Source organism: Hyla sarda, chromosome 3 (genome assembly GCF_029499605.1).
Source record: "Hyla sarda isolate aHylSar1 chromosome 3, aHylSar1.hap1, whole genome shotgun sequence".
Lineage (NCBI taxonomy): Eukaryota > Metazoa > Chordata > Amphibia > Anura > Hylidae > Hyla > Hyla sarda.
In genome coordinates, this window is record NC_079191.1 from 34,633,808 (window position 1) to 34,653,046 (window position 19,239).

A 19,239-nucleotide genomic window follows, 5' to 3' on the forward strand; every position below is an offset into this window, starting at 1 on the left:
TTTTATTTTTTTTTTTGCTGGCTTTACAGATTTTACATAGTTTTACATATTACATATAGATGTCAATGAAAAATGATGGTCTGTACAATATGGATTATTTCTGGTTCACATCTATACCACAGCAGTACACTGGGAGTTATGTTTTAACGGTACCTAAATATACGCTGTGATATACCCATAGACTTCCATTATGTAAAAGTTGCCAAAAGTGTGTCAATTTTATTTTTTTGTTTGTTTGTTGGTTTTACATAGTTTAAAGGGGTACTCCGGTGAAAATGTTTTTTCTTTAAAATCAACTGGTGGCAGAAAGTTAAACATATTTGTAAATTACTTCTATTTAAAAATGGTAATCCTTCCTGTACTTATCAGCTGCTGAATACTACAGAGGAAATTCTTTTCTTTTTGGAATGCTCTCTGATGACATCACGAGCACATTTCTCTCTGCTGACGTTATAATAATAATAACACTTTATTTATTGTTGTCCTTAGTGGGATTTGAACCCATGTCCCCAGCACTGCAAGGCAGCAGTGCTAACCACTGAGCCACCATGCTGCCCTTAGCATACATCTGCTATGCATGGTTGCTAAAATGGACAGAGATGTCAGCAGAGAGCCCTGTGTTCCTGTGTTCATGATGTTCCAAAAAGAAAGTAATTTCCTCTGTAGCATTCAGCAGCTAATAAGTACTGGAAGGATTAAGCTTTTTTAATAGAAGTAATTTACAAATATGTTTAACTTTCTGCCACCAGTTGATTTAAAAGAAAAAAGGTTTTCACCGGAGTACCCCTTTAAGGAAAGAAGAGGGGGAAGGAAGAAGAAGGTTTACTAACATAAAGAGTACGTATGTGGGTGATACGGGTTGGACAGGGCACTGGACCCAGATTTGGGCATTGTAAGGGGGGGGGGGGGGGTTATACTATTTTTACAATGTGTGAAGATATTGAATTAATAATTATTGTAATTGAGATATAAAGGAATAATAAAATAAAGTTTGTTAAAAAAAAAAAAAAAAAAAGGTAATTCGTCCCACTGAGGAATGAAATTTTGACGTGGATTCGTATTCCACCATGTTTATTCTACTGGTGGAATCCGCGGGTAAAAGCCCATTGAAGGTAAATGGGATCAAACTCCAAAGTGTCTGAACTTCCTCCACAGCATCTCCTGATCCTCCTCCTGATTTCCCGTTAAAATTCTGCGCCATTTCCGCAGCCAAGCAGAAAATGGTGGATTTGCGGAATTTCCCGGTCGAAATGATTCCTCGTCAATTCGTCCACGACTCAATTTTTTACTTTTTACGTTTTACTCTGGGTGAACGTGGCCTTATTATGTGGTGACAGGGGGAGGTTTGTCAAACTTTACAGAGAGTTGTCATAGCAACTGATCAGATTCCAGATCTGAATGGTTGCTATGGGACAAGTTTGGTTGCTATAGGCAAAATTGTATAAATATCCCCCTCCCAATAGTTTATACTAGTGATTTCCACACAGGGCGCCTCCAGCTGTTGCAAAACTACGATTCCCAGCATGCCCGGACAGCCTCCGGCTGTCCGGGCATGCTGGGAATTGTAGTTTTGCAACAGCTGGAGGCACCCTGGTTGGAAAACACTGCATTATACATAGAGGAGTGGATATATATATACTCCTGAGTAATGTCGGTATAACAGGTGTCTTTGTAGCTTTACAGCGTCTATTCCTCGTGCACTTGCTTTACAACGTGAAGGGTAATTTCAAAGAGAGGAGATCTTAAAAACTTCTGTCACTGATGTCTTAAAATGCACCTTTTTAATGCTCTTTTGCTTCAATCTTTGTCCAAAACATAAAGAGAGTATGTGTGAAGGGCGGACGTGATATGGGGGACGCTGTTATGTTTTTTTAAACTTATCACTGCAACAAAAAAATCAGACTGTATTATTTGGCAATTTACATTACAGGAATTGTCCAATTCTAAGGGTCCTATATCCTTAGACCCAGGACTCAAGTCCTGCAGGAACGCATGGGAATTGAGTTCCTGCACTTTTTCCACAGCAGGAACATCATTCCCATTAGCAGGACCAGCCCTTGAGTGGAAATCTTGGGTGAGTTCCCACACCTTTTTTCCCCAGGACTTGACCACTGCTTAGAACCCCCCCCCCCCCCCCCCCCTCCAAGTGATCAACTAGAAACTGTGGAGAGATTGGGCAGTACTGAATTCCCCTTTAGTTCCCCTACTGGTGAAATTAAGCATTACACATTGAAAGCATACTCTAAATGGTGTTCCCTTTAGTGCCCCTACTGGTGAAATTAAGCATTACACATTGAAAGCATACTCTAAATGGTGTTCCCTTTAGTGCCCCTACTGGTAAAATTAAGCATTACACATTGATGGCTTGCCTCAAATGAAGTTCCCTTTAGTACCCCTACTGGTGAAATTAAGCATTACACATTGAAGGCGTACCCCAAATGATGTTCCCTTCAGTGCCCCTACTGGTGAAATTAAGCATTACACATTGAAGGCATACCCCAAATGATGTTCCCTTCAGTGCCCCTACTGGTAAAATTAAGCATTACACATTGATGGCTTGCCTCAAATGATGTTCCCTTCAGTGCCCCTACTGGTGAAATTAAGCATTACACATTGAAGGCATACCCCAAATGATGTTCCCTTTAGTGCCCCTACTGGTAAAATTAAGCATTACACATTGATGGCTTGCCTCAAATGATGTTCCCATTAGTGCCCCTACTGGTAAAATTAAGCATTACACATTGAAGGCATACCTCAAATGATGTTCCCTTTAGTTCCCCTACTGGTGAAATTAAGCATTACACAATGAAGGCATACCCCAAATGATGTTCCCTTTAGTGCCCCTACTGGTGAAATTAAGCATTACACATTTAAAGTGTACCTCGGTATCTCTGTTTAAAATTTGCAGCAACTTTTGAGACTTGCCCAAAGATTATCGCCATCTGGATTTGCCAGAAGTCCCATAGTCTTGTATGGGAATTCTGACATATACATCTCCAAATCGTGATAGTTTTGGGGGCATGTCTTGGGCTCATAAGTTGGCCGAACTTTAAACAGATATGCTGGCGCCGGGAACATCATCAGAGGTACGCTTTCAATTTGAAATGCTTTATTTCACCAGTAGGGGCACTGAAGGTGACATCATCAGAGGTACACGTTCAATGTGTAATGCTTTATTCCACCAGTAGGGGCACTGAAGGTGACATCATTAGAGGTAAGCTTTAAAGGAAATCCCTCAGCTCTATATCATGCTCAGACCTAGGCGATAAAACAAATGATATTAGACACTTAGCTTATGGCTGTTTGAAAAGTTATAAAATCATGTTTTCCTTCCAAGCTTGCTTTCTACATATAGATATAGTCCGGTACATATAGATATAGCCCGGTACATATAGATATAGTCCGGTACATATAGATATAGTCAGGTACATATAGATATAGTCAGGTACATATAGATATAGTCAGGTACATATAGATATAGTCAGGTACATATAGATATAGTCCGGTACATATAGATTGCTTCTGTTATGTGTTTGTGTCCATATATTCCTGTGGAGGAAACACAGTGGGAATATGTCACCCTCCCCCAATCCAGCTGGGCAATAGCCTGGCACAATCTCTTCTGTGCTTGCACTGCTGTCTGCACCTCTAGCTGTGCGGCTGCTTGTAGATCGCCCCACTCAGCGAGCGCACGGGGGCAGGAACGTGTTCATGGCGGTGAGCGGGTACGGCGTCCTCGCTGATCTGTCTCCAATCCTGTGAACTGCTGATTGATACTGGGCGCGCAAAAGGAAAAAGCGCTGAATTTGAATACTGGCCAGTAGTTAGTCTCTATAGGTAATGGGCAATAAGTATTGATCACTGTAGGGTAGTTGGCAATCTGTAGTACTGTAGTTTTCTCCCCCCCCCCCCCCTTCCTTTGTAGACTACTTGAGGACTGCCACCATGTTCTATTGTACGTTCTTTGTTTTAAGTGAAGCACCTTGGTGACATACAGTTAACCTCAGTAATCTTATATCTACTATAGTCGATCTGCACATTTTTCTACAGAGTTTAGAAGGAAAACATGATTTTATAACTTTGCATAGAGCTATGAGACAGGTATTTGTTTCATCTCCATATCAGATATCTGCCTATGTCCGTGGCTCAGAGCATGATACAGGACTGACAGATTCCCTTTAAATCATGGGGCTGCCATTGTGTAATGTACTGCTGTGACGGATCCTCACAAACCAGAGACCCCTTTGTATCTACTAATATAGGGGTCCTGCATTGGGAATTTTCTGTCTTAAAGGGGTACTCCCATAGAAAACTTTATTTTTTTTTTTTTTTAAATCAGCCGGTGACAGAAAGTTAAACAGATTTGTAAATCACTTTGATTAAAAAATCTTAATCCTTCCAGTACTTATTAGGGGCTGTATACTAAAGAGAAATACAAAAAAGAAATGCATTTCCTCTGATGTCAAGACCACAGTGCTCTCTGCTGACCTCTGCTTTCCATTTTAGGAACTGTCCAGAGCAACATATGTTTGCTATGGGGATTTTCTCCTGCTCTGGACAGTTCCTAAAATGGACAGCAGAGGTCAGCAGAGAGCACTGTGGTCGTGACATCAGAGGAAATGCATTTCTTTTTTGCATTTCTCTTTAGTATACAGCCCCTAAAAAGTACTGGAAGGATTAAGATTTTTTAATAGAAGTGATTTACAAATCTGTTTAACTTTCTGTCACCAGTTGATTTAAAAAAAAAAAAAAGCTTTCCACGGGAGTACCCCTTTAACCCATACGTGAAAATGGGTTTCCCAAACCAGAGACAACTTATTTACTTGTACTGAAATAACAATCTTGTACTTTTCACAATTGGTGCAAATAAGCATGAAAACATGGACTAACACTTTTATAATATTTGTTCTAGTGACCTTGCTTGATTCTATGTCTGCCCTGGGAGACCTAGGATGGGTGGCATATCCACCAGAAGGGGTGAGTATTTTAGGGCCTTTCTTTACCTTATACAGTATAATGCAGAGGTGCAAATCTTACTTTTTACACCTATGTGACATAAGGATTAGAGATGAGCGAATTTACAGTAAATTCGATTCGTCACAAACTTCTCGGCTCGGCAGTTGATGACTTATCCTGCATAAATTAGTTCAGCTTTCCGGTGCTCCCGTGGACTGGAAAAGGTGGATACAGTCCTAGGAGACTCTTTCCTAGGACTGTATCCACCTTTTCCAGCCCACCGGAGCACCTGAAGGCTGAACTAATTTATGCAGGAAAAGTCATCAACTGCCGAACCGAGAAGTTTGTGACGAATCAAATTTACTGTAAGTTCGCTCATCTCTAATAAGGATGTTGCACACACATTGTACAATTAATGCATTTAATTTTATGGGCACAGTGCCATTTTAGAGTTTTGATAGTGGGGAAGCAATGTTTCTCATTGAGAAGAGCACCAAAACGCATGTGAAAACTTATACACCATTCATGCTCCATTGGAAATTTAGGAAAAAGTATATGCAAATTAAAAGGGTTATCCAGGAAAAAAATAAATTTTAATTTATCAATTGGCTCCAGAAAGTTAAACAGATTTGTAAATTACTTCTATTAAAAAATCTTAATCCTTCCAATAATTATCAGCTGCTGAAGTTGAGTTGTTCTTTTCTGTCTGGAAACAGTGCTCTCTGCTGACATCTCTGCTTGTCTCAGGAACTGCACAGAGTAGAAGAGGTTTGCTATGGGGATTCACTTCTACTCTGGACAGTTCCCGAGACAGGTGTCATCAGAGAGCACTTAGACAGAAAATAATAACTTCAGCAGCTCATAAGTACTGAAAGGATTAAGATTTTTTTTAATAGAAGTAATTTACAAATCTGTTTAACTTTCTGGAGCCAGTTGATATATAAAAAAAAGTTTTTTCCTGGATAACCCCTTTAACTCAATACCAAAGAAGCCTTAGAACATTATTTTAAAGGGGTACTCCGGTGGAAAACACATTTTTTTTTAAATCAACTGGTGCCAGAAAGTTAAACAGATTTGTAAATTACTTCTATATTAAAATTTTAATCCTTCCAGTACTTATCGGCTGCTGTATGCTCCACAGGAAGTTGTATTTCTTTCTGGAGTTCTTTTCTGTCTGACCACAGTGCTCTCTGCTGACACCACTGTCCATGTCAGGAACTGTCCAGAGTACAATCGAATCCCTATAGCAAACCTATCCTGCTCTGAACAGTACCTTATACGGACAGAGGTGTCAGCAGAGAGCACTGTGGTCAAACAGAAAAGAAATTCAAAAAGAAAAGAACTTCCTCTGGAGCATACAGCAGCTGATAAGTACTGGAAGGATTGCGATTTTAAAATAGAAGTAAATCTTACAAATCTGTTTTACCATTGTGGCACCAGTTGATTAAAAAAAAAAAAATGTTTTCCACCAGAGTACCCCTTTAATAGCCAATCCAGAATCTCTCCCAAAAGTGAATGTTACCCATCAGGGTTATTGTCCCTCCTCACTACAGAGCAGGGTGCTGACTGACTAGCAGAGAGGCCCAGTTTTAGAACACTGGGATAGGAAAGAAGGCAAAATCTAAGCCGTTTGAGTTTGTCGTAAAACTAGACACAACTCTATTATTACAACTCTACCCTTAAAAAACAGCAGGGCAACATTTTGGCCAAAAATAAATAAATCAATAAAAATAAATAAATCACAAAATCACAAATTTTTCCTGCATTGTATCTACTGGTGGTCAGAGAGAAGACAACACCAAGCCTAACACAGAGGGCCACAGATGGAATCTGGGACCGACAGTTCTTCTAGAACAGTGGTCTCAAACTGTGGCCCTCCAGATGTTGCAAAACTTCAACTCCCAGCAAGTTTTGCAACATCTTGAGATCCACAGTTTAAAGGGGTATTCCAGGAAAAAACTTTTAGATGTATATCAACTGGCTCCAGAAAGTTAAACAGATTTGTAAATGACTTCTATTAAAAAATCTTAATCCTTTCAGTACTTATGAGCTTCTGAAGTTAAGGTTGTTCTTTTCTGTCTAAATCCTCTCTGATGACACCTGTCTTGGGAAACGCCCAGTTTAGAAGAGGTTTGCAATGGGGATTTGCTTCTAAACTGGGCGTTTCCCAAAACATCTGTTATCAGAGAGGATTTAGACAGAAAAGAACAACCTTAACTTCAGAAGCTCATAAGTACTGAAAGGATTAAGATTTTTTAATGGAAGTAATTTACAAATCTAAGGGAAAAAAAGGTACCAAATGCCTCTAGACTAATACCATACAATGGTACATGATGATGGAATTACAGAAAAAATAATAAATCGGACTGTGCTTCACTTTAAATGATGTACAAATTTAATATAAATTAATATAAAATATTACAAATAAGACATAAAATAAATAATGCAAATCTAATACATAAATGCCTCCTACCACAGGGCCCTTGTGGGGAGGTATGATATTTAAATACAAAGCATATATTAAAAGATGTTAAAATATAGCATGTGAATTATGTTCTACCGCTATCCCAATATATTGCAAACCGACATAGTGTACTTTTGTGCGGTACACTCCGTTCTCATGTGATCTAGAACAGTTCACAAAGTGATATAGTTACCAACTCCTAATGGTGGTTTTGGCTGGACGTCCGAGAGATGGATATGTGGGGGCTGTGTCCAGCGCTAGCGTGCGCTTACGGTGACGGGCCCGGATGCCACAGGCCAAGAAAGGTCACCGGTCACGGAGTAATTGCAGGCTCGATGGCAGATGTAGTGGAGGCTGTGTCCAGCGCTGGCATGCGCTTGCGGTGACGGGCCCGGTTGCCGCAGGCCGAGGAGAAGTCACCGGTCACGGAGTAGCTCCGGAGGTGGAGATGTACTCGGAGATAGATGGATCTTGCTCCGGAAACAAGGGAAGGAAAGCCTCGTGGAAGATCTCTCGGCGTCTGGTGGAATGGCGGATGAATTACAGCCAGGTGTAAAATCAGCAGATGATGGAGTTGTGTCGGAGGTAAGTGATGGCGGTTTGTGGATTGCGGTAGTCATGCGGTAAATATTTCTTTCTCTAGACGCGTTTCAGGGTACTTTATATGTGACCCTTTCCTCAGTAGAGATATCTTTAACAGTGAAGCTCAAAGTCCTTTTAAACATGTTACCTGTCTAATTGTTACAGGTGTGTTTCTGTTTAGATCTTCCGCAAATAGTGGAATGGAACGGGAAACATGGGGTTGTTTCATCTTGATAAAGCAGTGTTCACATTTAGAATCAGTATGTATGCGTTCTTATTTAGATATAGTATTATATATATTGTAAACATTGGAATGGTACATATAGCATACAGTAGGATGTACAGATAGAGTGTATAGTACTGAGATTGGAATATTAATAAAAATAAATATAGATAAAAATAAAAAAATAAATAAAAAATATAAATAAAAATAAAAATCAATATAAAAATATAAAAAATATAAAAAAATATAAAAAAATATAAAAAAATATAAAAAATATAAAAAAATATAAAAAATATAAAAATAATAAAAATAATATAAAAAAGATAAATAAAAAAATATATTGATAAAAGTAAAAATAAATGAGAATGAAATGAAAATACAGAAAAAAATAAAAAAGGATAATAAATAAATATAGAATAGGTGCATAAATGGAATAAAATGCTATAGATTTACATAATAAAGTTACTGAAAATAATTAGTGTATAGGAAGGTTGAAGGATGGTTCGTCACGCAGAACAAAGATAGAGTGCGTGACGAACCATCCTTCAACCTTCCTATACACTAATTATTTTCAGTAACTTTATTATGTAAATCTATAGCATTTTATTCCATTTATGCACCTATTCTATATTTATTTATTATCCTTTTTTATTTTTTCCTGTATTTTCATTTCATTCTCATTTATTTTTACTTTTATCAATATATTTTATTTATCTTTTTTATATTATTTTTATTTTATTTTTATATTTTTTATATTTTTTTATATTTTTTATATTTTTTTATATTTTTTTATATTTTTTATATTTTTATATTGATTTTTATTTTTAGTTATATTTTTTTATTTTTTTTTTATTTTTATCTATATTTATTTTTATTAATATTCCAATCTCAGTACTATACACTCTATCTGTACATCCTACTGTATGCTATATGTACCATTCCAATGTTTACAATATATATAATACTATATCTAAATAAGAACGCATACATACTGATTCTAAATGTGAACACTGCTTTATCAAGATGAAACAACCCCATGTTTCCCGTTCCATTCCACTATTTGCGGAAGATCTAAACAGAAACACACCTGTAACAATTAGACAGGTAACATGTTTAAAAGGACTTTGAGCTTCACTGTTAAAGATATCTCTACTGAGGAAAGGGTCACATATAAAGTACCCTGAAACGCGTCTAGAGAAAGAATTATTTACCGCATGACCACCGCAATCCACAAACCGCCATCACTTACCTCCGACACAACTCCATCATCTGCTGATTTTACACCTGGCTGTAATCTATCCGCCATTCCACCAGACGCCGAGAGATCTTCCACGAGGCTTTCCTTCCCTTGTTTCCGGAGCAAGATCCATCTATCTCCGAGTACATCTCCACCTCCGAAGCTACTCCGTGACCGGTGACCTCTCCTCGGCCTGCGGCAACCGGGCCCGTCACCGCAAGCGCATGCCAGCGCTGGACACAGCCTCCACTACATCTGCCATCGAGCCTGCAATTACTCCGTGACCGGTGACCCTTTTTTGGCCTGTGGCATCCGGGCCCGTCACCGTAAGCGCACGCTAGCGCTGGACACAGCCCCCACATATCCATCTCTCGGACGTCCAGCCAAAACTACCTCTAGGAGTTGGTAACTATATCACTTTGTGAACTGTTCTAAATCACATGAGAACGGAGTGTACCGCACAAAAGTACACTATGTCGGTTTGCAATATATTGGGATAGCGGTAGAATATAATCCACATGCTATATTTTAACATCTTTTAATATATGCTTTGTATTTAAATATCATACCTCCCCACAAGGGCCATGTGGTAGGAGGCATTTATGTATTAGATTTGCATTATTTATTTTATGTCTTATTTGTAATATTTTATATAAATTTATATTAAATTTGTACATCATTTAAAGTGAAGCACAGTCCGATTTATTATTTTTTCTGTAATTCCATCATCATGTACCATTGTATGGTATTAGTCTAGAGGCATTTTGTACCTTTTTTTCCCTTATATATTATTTTGTACTAGTATTTTATTTGGTGTAAATACTTTCCATTTAGCCTCGATTAATTTATATTGTGAGCTGCACATACCCTATTTTTTAATTTACAAATCTGTTTAACTTTCTGGAGCCAGTTGATATATATAAAAAAGTTTTTTCCTGGAATACCCCTTTAAGACCACTGCTCTAGGAGATGTGCTCTAGGGAAGCGTCCCCAACCAAGTCCAGAAGACCACCCCAAACCCAACACACAGGACCAAGGGTGGAACCTGGGACCGACAGTCCTTCTAGACCAGTGGTCTCAAACGGTGGCCCTCCAGATGCTGCAAAACTTCAACTCCCAGCAAGTTTTGCAATATCTGGAGGGCCACAGTTTAAGACCACTGTTCTAGGAGATGTGCTCTAGGGAAGCGTCCCCAACCAAGTCCAGAAGACCACCCCAAACCGAACACACAGGACCAAAGGTGGAACCTGGGACCGACAGTTCTTCTAGACCAGTGGTCTCAAACTGTGGCCCTCCAGACGTTGCAAAACTTCAACTCCCAGCATGCCCGGACAGCCGTTGGCTGTCCGGGCATGCTAGGAGTTGAAGTTTTGCAACGTCTGGAGGGCCACAGTTTGAGACCACTGTTCTAGTCCTATAGTAATGGCGGAATGAGATTAATAAACCCCATTAGAATTGAGGAACGGTTAAGTCGTTTATGTTAACAACCTACGGTAAGAGAATAATGACTGTTCAATGAGGGATGTCGTAATATAATTTGCATAAAAATGTCCCCGTACTAAGGGACGTGACAAGCGCTCAGTTGAATCCAAAACCTAGTTAGTATTTTCAGACTTAATGAGATGACACCAAATTCTAAAATCTTCCCCGTAATATTGGTCTCGAAGCAAAAACCGTGTCTTATGCAGTAAATTGGAGGAAAATTAGGATTCTGATTAGTTACGGTGGACCAGGTCTTGAGGATTCTACTAATCCTAAATCTTCATAATTTGGTTCAGTTTCGAACCAAAGGCGGAATTTTCGACTTCTATTTTTGTACATCACATTGTACAGTGGTCCCTCAACTCCCAATGGCCTCAGGTTACAATATTTTCTGTCTTTTCTGGACCATTGAAACTTGAAACCAGACTTAAAGGGGTATTCCAGGAAAAAACTTTTTTTTATATATTAACTGGCTCCAGAAAGTTAAACAGATTTGTAAATTACTTTAAAAAAAATCTTAATCCTTTCAGTACTTATGAGCTTCTGAAGTTAAGGTTGTTCTTTTCTGTCTAAGTGCTCTCTGATGACACGTGTCTCGGGAACCGCCCAGTTTAGAAGAGGTTTGCTATGGGGATTTGCTTCTAAACTGGGCGGTTCCTGAGACACCCTTTAAGAAAAATAAGTAGATATCTAATACAAATAAAGCAAGTCCTTTTATATATATATATATATATATATATATATATATATATATATATATATATATATATATATATATATAGGACACTGGAAAGTAGACTCCAGCTCGGTTCAGGAACATGTGGCTTTATTCACATCAACGAGGCAACAGGTACAGAGAGGAAGTGACGCGTTTCGGCCAGGTGCTGGCCTTAGTCATACGACTAAGGCCAGCACCTGGCCGAAACGCGTCACTTCCTCTCTGTACCTGTTGCCTCGTTGATGTGAATAAAGCCACATGTTCCTGAACCGAGCTGGAGTCTACTTTCTTCATTTCCATTGTTCTGGGAGCTTCTTCAGGGTCCTGTACAGTACATACAGTGTCCCATAAAAGTAAAATGGAGCCGCCCTCACCTCATGTCCAAAAGAGTAGCTAACCCTGCTGTTTTCCACTGGAGTACCCCTTTAAATCCTCACTTTTTCTTATTTTTGGATGACATTTTGGGGCCAGGTTTCCATAGAACAGAGATAAATCCAGCTCGTCCCTTGCCCTGACTGTGCTGTGGCAGGCACTAGGGCAATATAGCAAAGAAGGAAAGTTGCCCAGCGAGGGAATAGTGCAAAAATCTTCTTTATTGTTAAAATTCAGCAAACAGGATACAAGTTACGCCTTTCAGGTGTCCATCTGCACCCTTAGTCGTACATAGTGAAACAAGATATATTGGCAGTGAGGTGTAAAAGGTTTTTTCATGTAAGGAGTTAAGATGTGTGGTCCACCTCAATACAGATAACCTGGAGGGGGTTGACTTCACATCTCCCCATTCACATACATATGTGTAATTTATCTTGTTTCACTATGTACGACTAAGGGTGCAGATGGACACCTGAAACGCGTCACTTGTATCCTGATTGCTGGCTTTTAACAATAAAGAAGATTTTGCACTATTCCCTCGCTGGACAACTTTCCTTCTTTGCAGGTTTCCAGAGAGTTATGGTCTCAACATACAATGGTTTCTCCATACAATGGTCATCCTGGAACCAAATAATATTGTAACTTGAGGGACCACTTTATTGGGTTCATCTATCTCATCCACTGGTCCACCTATTGAGTAAGCTTATCCTTTAATTTTCTAAGCAGATTATCTCTCTGTTTGATGCCAACTATAGGAAATGTTTTTTATTTTTATTTCTTTCTTTATTGTTTGTCAACAGTGGGAAGAGATCAGCGTAATGGATGAAAGAAACAACCCAATGAGAACCTACCAGGTTTGCAACGTCCTAGAGATCAACCAAAATAACTGGCTGAGAACCAGCTGGATCCCTAGAGGAAGCGCTCAACGTGTCTATATAGAAATCAAGTTCACCCTAAGAGACTGTAACAGCTTACCTGGAGTATCGGGCACCTGCAAAGAAACCTTCAACATGTACTACTATGAGTCCAACTATAGCAATCTTCGACACATCCAGGAGAACCAATTTATTAAAATAGACACTATTGCGGCAGATGAGAGTTTCACCCAAGTGGATGTTGGAGACAGAGTCATGAAGCTTAATACAGAGGTCAGAGACATAAGTAACTTGTACAAGAAGGGGTTCTACTTAGCTTTCCAAGATGTTGGAGCCTGTATTGCCCTGGTGTCAGTCAGGGTCTTCTATAAAAAATGTTCGTCTACCATCCGTAATCTGGCCCTGTTTCCCGACACGGTAACTGGAGGAGACTCAGCTTTGGTGGAGGTTAAAGGATCATGTGTGAATAACTCAGTGGAGTTTGATGCTCCCAAGATGTACTGCAGCGCTGATGGAGGGTGGCTGGTGCCCATCGGACGGTGTTTTTGTAAACTGGGTTATGAAGAGAAGAAGAATGGATGTCAACGTGAGTAAAATGTCTTTATTCTATTGGGCACATGAAATTGCTGCTATATAGTCCTAAGTCTTAAAGGGGTACCCCGCCCATAGACATCTTATCCCCTATTCAAAGGATAGGGGATAAGATGTCTGATCGCAGGGGTCCCGCCACTGGGGACCCCCGTGATCTCCCTGCTGCACCCGGCGTTCGTTTAGAACGTCAGGTGCAGCACCGGAGGCTCGTGGCATCACGGCCAGAAAACAGGGCGTCAGTGGCGAATTTGCCAATCTTGGTGTTCTCTGGCAAATGCCAAACGACCTGCAAGGTGTTGGGCTGTAAGCACAACCCCGACACATGGATGTCGGGCCCTCATACCACCCTCATGGAGTCTGTTTCTGACCATTTGAGTGGACACATGCACCTGCTGGAGGTTATTTTGCTGGGCTCTTGCAGGGCTCCTCCTTGCACAAAGGCAGAGGTAGCTGTCCTGCTGCTGGGTTGTCTCCTGGTAGCGCCTCTATGCTCTGGACACTACGCTGACAGACACAGCAAACCTTCTTGCCACAGCTCGCATTGATGTGCCATCCTGGATGAGCTGCACTACCTGAGCCACTTGTGTGGGTTGTAGAATCCATCTCATGCTACCACTAGAGTGAAAGCACCGCCAGCATTCAAAAGTGACCAAAACATCAGCCAGGAAGCACTACCTGCAGAACCACTCCTTTATTAGGGTTGTCTTGATAATTGCCTATAATTTCCACCTGTTGTCTGTTCCATTTGCACAACAGCATGTGAAATTGATTGTCAATCAGTGTTCTTCCTGAGTGGACAGTGTGATTTCACTGAAGTGTGATTGACTTGGAGTTACTTTGTGTTGTTTAAGTGTTCCCTTTATTTTTTGAGCAGTGCACTTGTTGATCAATATCCAGTCTCCAGTAATCTAACCCAGATGTCCCCAACCCAGTCCTCAAGGACCACAAACAGTCCAGAATTTACATTTTTTCCTCTTCAATTCCTGTTGGAAAACTGAAAAAACACGGGATGTTGATGGGCCTTGAGGATTGAGATGGTGACCACTAGTCTAGTACATAGAACTTGAAATGTTATACCTTCAGGAAGGGCATCCTGGACCTTTTATATTGCCCTAAAGTGGAATTCTGGCCACACAACATTTTTATATTGGGCCTGGGATGCTGTAAAAACAATAACGCCACCATACTCACCCGTCCCAATTCCCTACAGCTGGTGTTCTGATGGCTCCCTGTCCTCACTGCTCTCGGCTGTTTTCTGGTTCCTGTGCTGTGTTGTCCCCGGAAGAACTCATCAATGGCCATAGGGGTGACCCACTTTAATCAGTGATTGAGACTGAGTGGGCAGGTCCTGTGGGGGAAACATAGCACAGGAACCATGAAGTGGTTGAGAGCAGGAGCTCTTGGAACAGCAGCCATAGGGGGATTGGGGCAGGTGAGTATAGCTTCTTTTATATATTTACAACCATATATATACATATATATATATATATATATATATATATATATATATATATATATATATATATATATATATATATATATAAACCTTTGACTTTAAAAATTTGGTGTGAGGTCACCGAAACGTTGTCTGCTGCATCATGGAATAAACGTCACTAAGTTTTTTCACGTATACTGGTGTGCTGCATATATCTACTTTATTTCAAAGAATCGGAGCACCAAGGCTCTAAGGCCCACATTTATCATTGTAGGTGTAAGTGAAGCATTTTTTTTACACCTTTTTGTGTGTGCTGATAATGTATAAGAGAACCAAATTTATTAAATGTTCACCGAGCATTTGATACATTTTGTGTAGGTCACGTCTTCTCAAATTTCTCTCTTCACATACACTAAAAAGCTACACCAGGTCTGGGATGGTGTCGTTTTAGAGACTTTTCAGTGGCTTTGCACCTTTTTTTTTTTTAAAAAGGCGCAGTGCATACATCCCTTCTATATCATGTGTATTGCCAAAATCAGTGGATTGCAACTCAAAATCAGCAGAAATGTGTAAACAAAAAGGCGCAAAAAAGGCGCAAATAAACCCTGCTTGCGCCTTTTTGGGCCTTTTGTAGACACAAAAAACTGTCTAAAGACGATGATAAATGTCGGCCTAAGTGCTTGCACCCATTTCATTTTTCAACTTGGTCTGGAGGTGCTGCTTCTATTTGATTGCATATCTATCTATCTATCTATCTATCTATCTACACCAAACGAAAAACGTACTGCAGCACTCCAAAAATAAGATGAATAGGGTTTATTGACCTGACATCAAAGCAACGTTTCAGCTGCCCAATTGCAACCTTTCTGAAGCCAGCTTCAGAAAGGCTGCAATCGGGCAGCTGAAACGTCGCTTTGATGTCAGGTCAATAAACCCTATTCATCTTATTTTTGGAGTGCTGCAGTACGTTTTTCATTTGGTGTGGATATCTATACATCCCCTTACCCGGAACTAGAGATGAGCGAATTTACAGTAAATTCGATTCGTCACAAACTTCTCGGCTCGGCAGTTGATGACTTATCCTGCATAAATTAGTTCAGCTTTCAGATGCTCCGGTGGGCTGGAAAAGGTGGATACAGTCCTAGGAAAGAGTCTCCTAGGACTGTATCCTCCTTTTCCAGCCCACGGGAGCACCTGAAAGCTGAACTAATTTATGCAGGAAAAGTCATCAACTGCCGAGCCGAGAAGTTCGTGATGAATCGAATTTACTGTAAGTACGCTCATCTCTACCCGGAACGTTCCACTGCTGGCACCCACCGACCCACATTTGTGTGGTAGTGCTGCTCCACTTGTTTTTCTTTATCTATCTATCTATCTGTATATATATATATATATATATATATATATATATATATATATATATAGTAACTTATCCTTTAGGGACTAAGGGGGAAATTTATCAAAACCTGTGCAAAGGAAAACTTGCCCAGTTGCCCATAGCAACCAATCAGAGCGCTTCTTTCATTTTGCAGAGGCCTTGTTAAAAATGAAAGCAGTGATCTGATTGGTTGCTATGGGCAACTGGGCAATGTTTCCTCTGCACAGGTTTTGATAAATCTCCCCCTAAATGTTCAGACCCTCACTAATAATGAGAAGAAGCAGCGAGAGAAGCCTGCGGCCTCGCTCTTCTCTTCACGCTCTGTGTCTATGAGACCAGGACGGCTCCATAGACTTACATCATGAGTCTGTCCAGATCACAAGACACAGAGCTGGGAGACAACACGTTACCGTATTTTTCGCCCTATAGGACGCACCGGCATATAAGACGCACCCAATTTTAAAGGTGCAAAAACTAGAAAAAAAAGATTGTGAACCCAACAGTGATCTTCAACCTGTGGACCTCCAGATGTTGCAAAACTACAACTCCCAGCATGCCCGGACAGCCAACGGCTGTCCGGGCATGCTGGGAGTTGTAGTTTTGCAACATCTGGAGGTCCGCAGGTTTAAGACCACTGGTATAAGAGGTAATACTCACACGTCCCCGCCGCTCCGGACCCGTCACCGCTCGTCACCGCTGCCCTGGATGTCGCTCCATCGCTCTTGCCGCGTCCCCATGGTGTCCCCGACGCTCCGGACGTCTTCTTCACCGGGATCCACGCTCTCCATCGCCGTCATCACGTCACTACGCACCTATTGGATGACGGGACGTCGTGTGCGACGACGTGATGACGTCGAAGGAGAGCGCCGGCCATGCAGGGGATCCCGACACGGAGCAGACACCGAGGAGGCAGGTAAGGTCCCTCCCGGTGTCCTGTAAGCTGTTCGGGACGCCGCGATTTCACCGCAGCGGTCCCGAACAGCCCGACTGAACAGCCGGGTTAGTGTCACTTTCGCTTCAGACACGGCGGTCAGATTTGATCGCCGCGTCTGAAGGGTTAATACAGGGCATCACCGCGATCGGTGATGTCCTGTATTAGCCGCGGGTCCCGGCCATTGATGGCCACAGGGACCGCCGCGATAGGTGTGTATTCGCCGTATAAGACGCACCAACTTCCCCCCCCCCCCAGTTTTGGGGAAGAAAAAGTGCGTCTTATACGGCAAAAAATACGGTAAGTGTGCACTTCTCCCGACTCATTCTTGTGATGGGTTGTGTTCTGAACTCTTAGACCCTGACGGACCAACGACATGTCAAATGTGTCTATTTTTTTATTTTTTATTTAAAGGGGTATTCCGCCCCTAGACATCTTATCCCCTATCCAAAGAATAGGGGATAAGATGTCAGATCGCCGCGGTCCCACTGCTGGGCAGTACAGGGGCCGTAGCATCGTTACGTCATGGCTCCGCCCCTCATGACATCACGGCCCGCCCCTTTCAATACAAGTCTATGGGAGGGGGCGTGGCGGCCGTCACGCCCCCTCCCATAGACTTGCATTAAGGGGTCGGGCCGTGATGTCACGAGGGGCGGCGCCAGGACGTCACGCTGCTCGGTCCCCCGTATAGCCCGTCATTACGCACAGAGCGAACTGCGCGGTGCGGCAGCGGGGATCCCAGGGGTCCCCAGCAGCGGGACCGCGGCGATCTGACATCTTATCCCCTATCCTTTGGATAGGGGTTAAGATGTCTAGGGGCGGAGTACCCCTTTAAAGAATGCTGACCTACACCAGCCAATCGGAGGCCCAACGAACACTCCTAACTGAGTCCTATGTTTTTTGTTTACACTGGGACCTTTCCCGACATCCTACATGAAACTCAAATGTCATGTGATTGAGGCTAAATATTCTTGTAGTTTGAAAAAAAATAATAGGTTGGGAAATAGTCTTTTATGCAATTCTTCAAGAAGTCTTTTGGGCTTTCGGGTTGGTTTTTCCTTACTAAAAATTCACGTTAAAAAACATAACATTTTGGGCCTCAGTGGTGAATTCTTGGGAAAGGGAACTTGGAAATAAAGCCTCGAATTTTAGATATCAATAATCCGTATTTTAGGTAGACGGAGCACAAGGCCCCTGGGATTTGCCTCCACGACATTTGATTGTCCCATTATTGGCACTTGTATGTTCAAGATGACCTAAGAAATATAAATAATTGAATTCTGATATATTAGCGCACCATTTAACCAATTAGTCCCTGGCACATTAATATGAAATGTTCTCAGCATTGTGCCCAGAGTGAAATCTTTCTCGTGAAAATGTACTAAAATCAGCAAATAATTGGATAAAATGAAGCCTTAAGTTCGCTCAGAAAGAGGGTGTAATTGATACCTGCCAGGAAAAGCACTTGGAACAATTGATTTATTTGACTTTAAACGTCGCTGTATTCTCATCTCTATTACCAGAGATTATAATGTACAATGAATAGAGGCCAGACAGCCACACTTCAGAACTGCAGATCGAGAAGTACTCCGAGATGGGGCATGGGCCGGTCTTATCGCGTCGGGGAAATGGAGATTTTTATAATGTATTGGGTTTAAAGGAAACCTGAAGCTGCTGTAGCGTATTGTTATGGGGTGATAAGACTTTATGCTAGAAAGTACAGTGGTCCCCCAACATACCATGGTAATCCGTCCCAAATGGACCATCGTTTGGTGAAACCATCGTATGTTGAGGGATCCGTGCAATGTAAAGTATAGGACAGTGGTCTACAACCTGCGGCCGTCCAGATGTTGCAAAATTACAACACCCAGCATGCCCGGACAGCCAACGGCTGTCCGGGCATGCTGGGAGTTGTAGTTTTGCAACATCTGGAGGTCTGCAGGTTGAAGACCACTGCTAGAGAAAGTTGTGCTAACCTGTACCCCACCGCTCCGG

At 41.4% G+C, this 19,239-nt stretch overlaps 1 protein-coding gene across 3 annotated transcripts in view; it reads left to right on the forward strand.

Moving 5' to 3' along the window:
- The window catches only part of LOC130361268 (ephrin type-A receptor 3-like), a 319,464-nt gene that overhangs the window by 66,050 nt on the left and 234,175 nt on the right, over positions 1 to 19,239 (forward strand). For 2 of the 3 annotated variants that reach the window (XM_056564047.1, XM_056564048.1), the window contains 2 exons: positions 4,913 to 4,977; positions 12,835 to 13,495. In XM_056564047.1, coding sequence (XP_056420022.1) covers positions 4,913 to 4,977; positions 12,835 to 13,495 — 726 coding nt within the window. Of the gene's footprint in view, positions 1 to 1,091; positions 1,113 to 4,912; positions 4,978 to 12,834; positions 13,496 to 19,239 lie in introns of those variants that run through there. The other variant, XM_056564049.1, reaches the window with a different exon arrangement.